The following is a 9,312-nucleotide window of genomic DNA, read 5'->3' on the forward strand; positions in this document are numbered from 1 at the left end:
CAATCTAAGCCATTTTCTCTGTAAAGCCCCTGCAGGGAGGCTGCACGTTCCATCATTCACATTACTATAAAGTCCTTCAGCATCAAACAATTTCATTTCCTTACTTTCCATTTCATAAGAAGGATAATTTTTCATAGAAAGGAATAACAACCGCATACAAACACAGGTAAAGGTCTTGGGTTTCTCCTTGGACGCGAACTCTGCGCCCCTGCTTGAAAGCCCTGTGTTTATTGAACACCCTGACCTCCCCTCTGTGCTGACCAGAGGGTTCTTATAAAGCAGCACTCAATGTGGTGCATACAACTTATTACAAATTACTGTGCTTTACTTTTTGCATACACTGTAATGGTTTATGAGAACAGCCTGGTTTTAAAGTTCCTCTCTCTCCACAGCCAACATAAGTCTGACATATTAGGATTAATTCGATAGTTAGATAGATGGATGGCGAGGTAGAGTGAAAAATAGGTTAGAACTGACTGACATTTTGCTTAAACATTGTTTTGTTTTTTACAAATTTATATCAATCAGATTTTGTAGTCTATGCGGACCCATGGCAACCCTGAAACAAATCCCAATTTAACTCCTGTTATTACTTACTTGTTAGTACTTCATATATTCTCCCAAAGATAATGTTTCATAATACGGTTTTGTTTAAAGATGATGGTCATTTGGGCTCCGACAATCCATTAAGCAGGGAAGAACATAAAGTACTGCCAGGCATTAGCAGTATGGCCACGGCTGCATCAATACAACTTCTGAATTGATCCACAGAAGCTGGTTCCAACGGAGACAGTATGTGTCTCACGCAGTGATGTCTTTTCTGGCTGGAGAATAAATGTAGTATTCAAGTTGTCCATCTAAGCTTTCTCTCTCACTGTGAGTTGTTTGTTTCTGTTGTGCCTCTGAATCTTTTCAAGTTCAAGGGAGTTCAGCGGCTGAACAGTAACCACCCACCACTGAGGATGAATGATTCAGGGACAGAATGTATCTTAAGGGTTATAGTGAATGCTGCTAAAATTAAACAACATAGTTTTTTTGGGGGGGGGGCTTATTTATGCATTTTTATTAGACAGTTCATATGGGCTGGAAAGAAGGGAAAGAGAGAGGGTCAGATGGAACCAAGGCCGCTGCTAAGGACACTGCCTATAGGACGCACATGGTCAAGAGGTCAGTCCACAACATATAGGTTTAATTTTGTATTTGTTTACGTTTTATTCATTCAGTTACAAATACAGTCAAAAAATTAATTACATTACATATAGCACAGTGGAAACAAAGGGACGCCACACCACTCTCTGTACAAAATATTTGTAAAGACAGAACATTGTTCTTTAGGGAGAGAGAGAAGGCATAAATGGGATGCAATTTCATTCAATATTAAATAAATACACAAATAAATGAATAAATTAAGGATTCAATACCACCATGCACCACGACCAGTGTTATGATTTAACTGGTTTTTGAATGCCAGATTAACTTGTGACTCTTCTATCCCGTTGATTGTGTTTTATATTGAATTCTACGGAATGGCATCATTCTCGTCACTATGGTAGTGGACACTACACATTACCACTCATTCAACACATTTGGACGTGACTGTCAAACTAACAATTTATAGCGATTTGGACATTAGCTAGGCTCAGGTGTGGAAAGGTGAAATATCAGGTTTGTACTTGTGTCTTTGTTGTTAGCTTGTTTGTTACCTACAACAGGCCTATCTAAAGGTTGGACTTAGTTTTATAACTAACTAAAGTGTGAATGTCACTAGATAATCTAAAAAATCGGTGTGTCCGTGGTTTACAGTCAGAGACCGTGGCAGAGACACACAACCTTACATTCGCCAGACAACAAGTGATATTTTTGTAATGAAAACGGCTCATTTGCTCATGTATGTCTGTTGGGTCCAAAACTACTGTCCCAGCAACCCGTTTCACAACACCCAGACAGATGAATGTGAAAAAGAGGCAAATTGATCAGAATTGTTTACTGCAGCGGTGCAGCCCCGCCTGCAACACATATCACCAGTCAACTCAAAAACCAGTTAAACCTTAACACCCAGGGCTGTGCTCTGAACGTGAGAGATAACCACGCCCCCTTATTTGCATAATTATCAGAATCAAAAATACTTTATTGATCCCCGAAGGGAAACTCTGTATCACATTCATATCATATCATTAGAGAGAGTGAGGCAAAATCAATAAGCATGGCATTAGGAAATTAAAGTCCACGGAAATAAATAAATGTAGATTCATGAAATAAAAGTCTCTTGAAATAAATACATTTATGAAATAAGAGCACCATGAAATAATTTAAAGGAAAACCTTTTAATCTATTTATTTAACTAATTGATGAATATTTGCTGTATTTAATTATTCATGTATTTATTTCCTTATTGATTTATATCATGATGTGTTTCAAAGGCATATTTATTTATTCATTCATTTATTTGTGTGTTTCTTCATTTATTTAATATTGAATAAAACGGTATTCCATAGACAAACAGCTGTTATGGCTACGTATATGTGACACTGTGGGCCAGCATTGGATTTCACAAAGACTGTGAGAAACCTGCAGGAAAAAACAAACTCCTGGAATGCAACTGTTAGGCTACTTGGACGAAAGAGCAAGTTTGCTGCATTATTACACCTGGGCACAAAGACTGTGACAATAAACAGCCTGCTCAATCCCAACGAGAATTAGCCAAAAACGCAGTCATAATAGAATTGCACCGACAGGATCACACCTATGTTAATCTGCGAACTGCAATATATTCCCGAACTGTGAGAGGCAGCAATGTGCCGCAAGACATTCAGTCTGCCGAAAATTCAAGAAAGACGAAGAAGACGCTTGTGGTTTGTTTTGAATACGCACACTGCAAGGTGAGCGTTTCATCGGATAAAATATCCGTGGGAATTGTTGTTAGATATGTTTCTCAAACGTTATCGTCAACCGTTAAGTGTAACGTCAACGTAAATTACAAACATAAAACCGTTGTACGTAAATTAATGACGAAGGAAAAGAGAACGTTGGCTTCACCAGTCTTGTAACCCGCATAACAGCAACTATAGCAACAGTTACAGCCTACGTGCGCGCGTGTGCGTGTTTAACGTTCAAGTAGCTAAATGCTACATTTATTGAATGCAACGTTACCCTGAACGTTTGTTGTATGATGATCTATCTACTGTCTGTATGTTGATCTATCTACTGTCTGGCTAACGTTACAACAACACTTTATAACGTAATACAGTTGTCAGTTCATTAGCTAGGTAACGTTACGTTATGGTCACGTAACGTTTCCCTATTATTAACGTTACAAGTAACCTCAGCTTGAGGGTTAATATGTTTTTTGTTGTTGTTGAAACTGTATTCACCTTTACATCATTTACGTCAATTCCAATTGCGGATGTTGAACTTCATTGCATTTAAATATTGTATTTTTACTTAGTTTTTTGGTCCTAAGTTAAATGCAAGTCTAATGCTTAGTTGGATAGAATATGCTATTATTATTATTATTATTATTATTATTATTATTAGGCTACTAATATGGCACCTGATTACTACAGTAATGTCTGTACTAGTCTTGCTTTGCCAGATCTTCTTGTCTATTTTGACCTGCTTGGGACAATAGCTGAGAAAATAAGCTGCTGGTAACCTTGATTGATAATATATGCATTTGAAAATTGCAATATAAAACAACTAAACTGAAAATAATTAAATGTAGCGCTATATTTTCAAAGGTTACTTGGCTGGTTCTGTTCAGACCAAAGTCACAAGACACTAGATAGAAAATGTCAATTGGCACATGGGGATTAGTGCCAAATTCAATCCGAAAGGTAAAGTAAACGTACTAAATGTTAAGATGCCTTTAAATTGTTCAATTTTCTACATTCTCCTAATGTCACAGATTTTACAAAGTAGTTAGTTAGGTCAGTACATCTGTCTCATTTCTCTGTGTGATTTTATTTCTTGGATTCTCTGGCAAAAAAACAGCAAGTGATGGAGTTTCCTGAAGATGTCAACCAGCTCGATCTTCTGAATACACATGGTCACCTGATCCCCCGGGGGACCAGCAGCCTGTGGACCGAAAGCGAGGAAGAGGTGGAAGAGGAGGAGGGGGACCACAGTGACGATTGGTATATTGAAAAAGAAGAAACTCTCAAAGACAAACCAAAGGTGCTCATTATGTGGGCAGCGGAAAACAATCGCGTAAGTTATATTTTGTTCTGGCACCACCCTCAGAACTCAGACTTTACCTATGAATAATATAAAACAGAAAGCAGAGACTGGTTTGAGTTTTTAATTGAAAAATGATTGTGGGAAAAGTACGAGCCAGGTTTTAAGTTTCCTGAAGTGGACTGGATTGTCCATGGGGTATGGATTTACCTGGTTTTCCTTCAGATTTGTATTTTTTTTGGGGTTCTTTCAGCTGGTGTTCAGAAATCCTTTTTGAAGGATCAACAGTAAAAAATAAAAAAATAACACAGTAATATCTGATATAGCCAAAAGCAATCAAACATTTCTTTCCACCAGAAAAGAAGGAAATCATGAATACAGTATGTTGTAAATGTTTATTGCTCTCTAATAACAAGGTAAAAATAACTACTGTTTGCTTTTTATTAGTTTTTTATTAATTTTGAGAATGACGGCTTGTAACATAATGTGCTATTATGCAGAAGTCCTGTCCCCAATAGGAGTATTGTGCCAATTTTGTAAAACCTCTTAGGAAAAAAAAAAACCTTCCAAAGAAGGTTATGTAGGACTTCAATAAAGTTGAAACCTTTTAGAGAAGAACTAGCTATAAATAACAGTATTTTATACAAAGTATAGAGCTGTCCCTTGCAACCAAATCAACATTCAGTTGTAAATGAAATTATTGAAATTAAGCTGAAGAATGGAAAAGCTGTCTGACTTTGGATACCACAAGGCAATACATGGCAGAGAGGGGACAACTGACAAAGAGCCATCTAATGTAATTAATCCTAAAGCTGCTCGAAGACATTTAAGGCCATAACACCCTGTGGATAGTAAACACTGAGGGAGGGGGGTTAATTATTTTATAAAAACTATTTTGCCTTGTAACTGTTTTCACCACACAGAGCATCATTTGAACAAATTAATTTTACAGGAATCAAATAAAGAAGTTATTTATATTTTTGTCACAGTTTCTGTGAAGTGTTTAGTCTTTGATGAGTAGAAGGGTTGTCTTGTGTGTCTGACGTCTGTTTTGTTCTGTGTTTTGAGATAATGTCTGGTGCAGGGGCTTTCTCAAGGAGATGCTGTCATTGTAGTTTTTACTGATTATGGCTGTATAGTGAGGTAATAGTAGTTTTTACTCATGTCTAGTGAGGCATTTTGACAAGGTAAAGAAAGGTAAGGTAGTGTCTCTCCAACTGTGTCCCTCTAATATAACTCAATCTTACCCTTAAAAGTTTTAACATCTCTCTAAAATTGTAAGGATTAAATGGAGTGCAGGCGGCAAGTCTGACACTGAATCTATCAGTCCACAGTTAAACAGTCACAGCTGGTGGAGATGTTGTTTTTTGTTCTTTAATTGCCTTTTTCCCCAGCTTTTAATTTGGCACTCCGCTGAGTTTATGCACTCCGCTGAGTTTACTAATCATGACTAGTAGCACTAAACAGCAGCGCAGCGCCTGCGAAAGCAGTTGTAGAAGAATGTTGTATTCTGTATAGAGTTGATGAGTAGCCCTAATTATGTTTCTGATCACATTTACATTTAATTAATGTTTAACAAAAATAATGTTTTTGTTGGGTTAAATAGTGAAAATTATTCTCATTGAGTAGGCAGAGGTAGCAGGCTAAAAAGGCTTATAATCTTAATTTTAAAGAAGGTTACATTAAAGGTTGTTTCCTAATTGTGTATACATGACTGAATTTGTACTAACTTAAAGATAATGTGAAGAAATGCTGAATGACTTTAACACAGTTTTTGCGAACTTTTGCTAGCGGGTGAGCGAGGAGCTTTGGGTGCTGGCGGCATGGAAGCGTGCCGTATGCGGTAAAACAAAATGGGTGATTGAAAAGTTTAACTTTAATCAGAGGACTAACATAAAAATGTTGCAGTGTCTACATCTTTTTGAAACTTAGTGTTTGAACCATAAAAAGCAAGCAGGCAAGAAAACCCAACAAAGACATATTCTGTCTGTGTTGATGCATAATAAATAATGCTGGATTACTATTAATGGGTGATTAATGGGTGATTTGGGGGGCAATGGGTAACTAGAATGGCACACAGAGACCGCAGACCTCCGCAAAGTCATGCCCTATCTATTTGTTCCCAATTTTCTTAGTTGGGGAACACATTTTTCAGACTATTCCGACACTCAAGTAATGCAGCACAAACGCCCTAACTTGCAAAGTAAATGAAAGTGACAGATAATTTGTGTCCCTGCCTAGTAATTCAAAGCAGCTCCAAAATGGAATGAGCTCTTCCTACCTTGTTTTTATTACTTTCAACAAGGGTTCAGGCATCACTCTTTGCTGGGATGGTCAGGCCTCAGCAGTGTTTTCACTGCAGTCTTCGTAAAGACAAAGTAAAGTATTCTGTAAGAGTACTGATGTATGTATTTACACAGGATAAGTGTGATGAGAATATAAGATAATTCAGTTGGATTTTTTTATACACAGAGAGGCAAAAGTTACCAACATGAAAGGCTGGAAGAGAATTCAAATATAATAGGTACTTATTCCAATTACAGGACTGCTTCAAGTAAAACTCATTTCCTGAGACTATTAGTTTGTAGTTTCCTGACCCTCTGCATTTCTGCATTTTCTTTCAGCTTTCAACAGTCCACAGGTTGTTAACTGCTGATCCGTTGCTGGTGCACAGCACTGATGAGGACGGATACACTCCACTACATCGTGCAGCCTACAGCGGCCATGTTGCTGTGGTCTCTGCTTTAATTGCTGCCGGGTCTAAGGTCAACCCTCGCACCATCGACGGATGGACGCCCCTTCACAGTGCCTGCCGCTGGAGCCGTGTCACAGTGGCGAGCTTTCTCCTACACCATGGAGCCGAACTGAACGCCCAGACCAACGGTGGGCTCACACCACTACACCTGGCTGCCTCCAACACCACCCCTTTCAGGACAGATTCTCCTCGCACTTTAGAGCTCCTCCTCTCTCAGCGACACCTGAATCCAGGGCTCCGCAGCGGCAGTGGGGAGACAGCCAGTGAGGTGGCCCGCCGTACTGGCCCACATCATGTCCTGTTTGAGATGGTACAAGACTGTGTCAATGTGGTACCTTTCTCATAAATGAGAAACACAGGTGCAGATGTTCTTACCCTCTTCTTGCCTTCTTGTCAGTACAATATATAGCTGGTAAAAGTTTATTTTGCAGATGGGTTGGATGACTTGTTGTTTTCTGTTAATGCATCATAACAAGTGTAGTTAGTGTATCTTTGGAATAATATTCTCTTTGCATCATTGATCTTGAAAGTAAATGCACACTTGTTTCTCTCTTCATATTCACAAAAGTGAATCTCACTGTGAGCAAGTATTGTAGGTTGTCTAGGTAACTGACAAGCAGCCGCTGTGTGGTACATGCTCGAATGCTGAGTGTCGATTTTCTGAACTTATGTTTTATAAAGTATCTTTTTCAATGGAGAAGTATTATATATGTCTCAGTTGTTTTACTGGGATGCAGTCTTTTCACATCCAGCTACCTACTGATTTGAGACCTCTTAATTTAGACTTGCTCAAGGTTTCTTTTCGCAGACACCACATTGTTTTCTGTATTTGCCACCTAATTTGTAACCTCTTCTTACAGATTGCTAGAGATGAGACTTTGTCTCTTGTTGACGCTGTTAGATTTTCAAAAAGAATGGAATAGAATGCTCAGTGTTTTCAGATGAATGTCACAAGGTTTTAAAAACCACATTTTCTTTTAGGTTGAACTGAGGATCCACATGTATGCATATAAGTGGCTGTCGGAAACAAGATTTTAAAATAGAAATGTGTGTGTGTGTGTGTGTGTGTGTGTGTGTGTGTGTGTGTGTGTGTGTGTGTGTGTGTGTGTGTGTGTGTGTGTGTGTGTGTGTGTGTGTGTGTGTGTGTGTGTGTGTGTGTGTGTGTGTGTGTGTGTAAAAGGTAAAGCTTGTATACAATTGCGACAGTGAACGTTTTACTAAACTTATTACAAAAAGTAAGGGAATTTGGGTTTGGTAGATTATTTCTCTGTGGTAACAATGATTTTTGGCAATAACTCTTATACCGTTGGAACGCCTGTTAAGTTCCCTTTCAAATGGTGCTCCATTTGTAAGAAACATGCACTTGTGGGATGAGCAGCAGTGCTGATTATATGGGTTGGGCCCATGAAAAATTTGCCAAATCTTCTCTGCCAATGCCAAACAGCTTATTCTGCTATTATTGTTGGATTGGATGATTGAAGTTTGAAGAAATAAGACATATTGGCAATTTATTCATTTCACAAACAGGAGCCTCAGTAGCATGTGGAAGAACAATACACAGCCACAACTGCCTGGCACCTCCTCCTCATGCTGGCCACCAGCCTGGTCACACTCTGCTGTGGGATGGTATCCATTCTTCAACCAGCATTTGTTGCCAATTAGCCAACGTGGTTGTGTTGGCCACTCTGGCACAAACAGTACGCCCAAGTTGATCCCACGTGTAGTGGACGAAGTGGAGGATGTCATAAAAAAAAAATGAAGCCATCCACCTGTGTCCTGGACCTTTTCCCATCAGCCCTGCTGAAGGCAAACATCTCTGCTGTCTCCCCATTCATCACCAACATCATAAACCACTCCCTTCTGGTCAGCCATATCCCATCTGGGTTAAAAACTGCTGTCAGACCTCTACTGAAAAAATACACTCTGGATCCAGAAGTTCTCTCCAACTACAGGCCCATTTCCAATCTTCCATTTCTATCAAAGGTTCTGAAAAAAAAAACAGTTGCATCACAATTTCATGACCACCTTAAACACAATAACCTGTTTGAAAAGTTTCAGTCTGGTTTCTGCCCTGGCCATAGTACAAAAACAGCCTTGGTCAGGGTCAGTAATGACCTCCAGTGCCTTCATGGACATGCCCTCCTTTACCTACAGGAACTCCTCACCCCCCAGACCTCCTCACGCACCCTCTGGTCTGCAACTACAAAAACCCTCCAAGCCCCCAGAACCAAGCGAAACAAAACCTAAAAACATACGCCTCTTGCGTCGTCTTGGGTCGAGACGCAGATGAATGCACCATCAAAGCCCAACGTCTGGAGGTGCTCTACGGCCTCTATTTTGTGGAGTGCAGCCCACTCCTGGGAAAGAACCACAATGACTAAATC

The 9,312-nt window shown here is 39.3% G+C and overlaps 1 protein-coding gene across 1 annotated transcript; it reads left to right on the forward strand.

Moving 5' to 3' along the window:
• The first annotated feature begins 2,778 nt into the window (after positions 1 to 2,778).
• Positions 2,779 to 7,628, forward strand: ankrd49 (ankyrin repeat domain 49). The gene is given in 4 exon segments (XM_032532230.1): positions 2,779 to 2,818; positions 2,821 to 2,879; positions 3,991 to 4,206; positions 6,798 to 7,628. Coding segments are annotated over 4 exon segments (777 nt in total). The 5' UTR covers positions 2,779 to 2,793; the 3' UTR covers positions 7,275 to 7,628.
• The last annotated feature ends 1,684 nt before the right edge of the window (positions 7,629 to 9,312 follow it).

Source organism: Etheostoma spectabile, chromosome 2 (assembly GCF_008692095.1).
Source record: "Etheostoma spectabile isolate EspeVRDwgs_2016 chromosome 2, UIUC_Espe_1.0, whole genome shotgun sequence".
In the NCBI taxonomy this organism is placed as follows: Eukaryota; Metazoa; Chordata; class Actinopteri; order Perciformes; family Percidae; genus Etheostoma; species Etheostoma spectabile.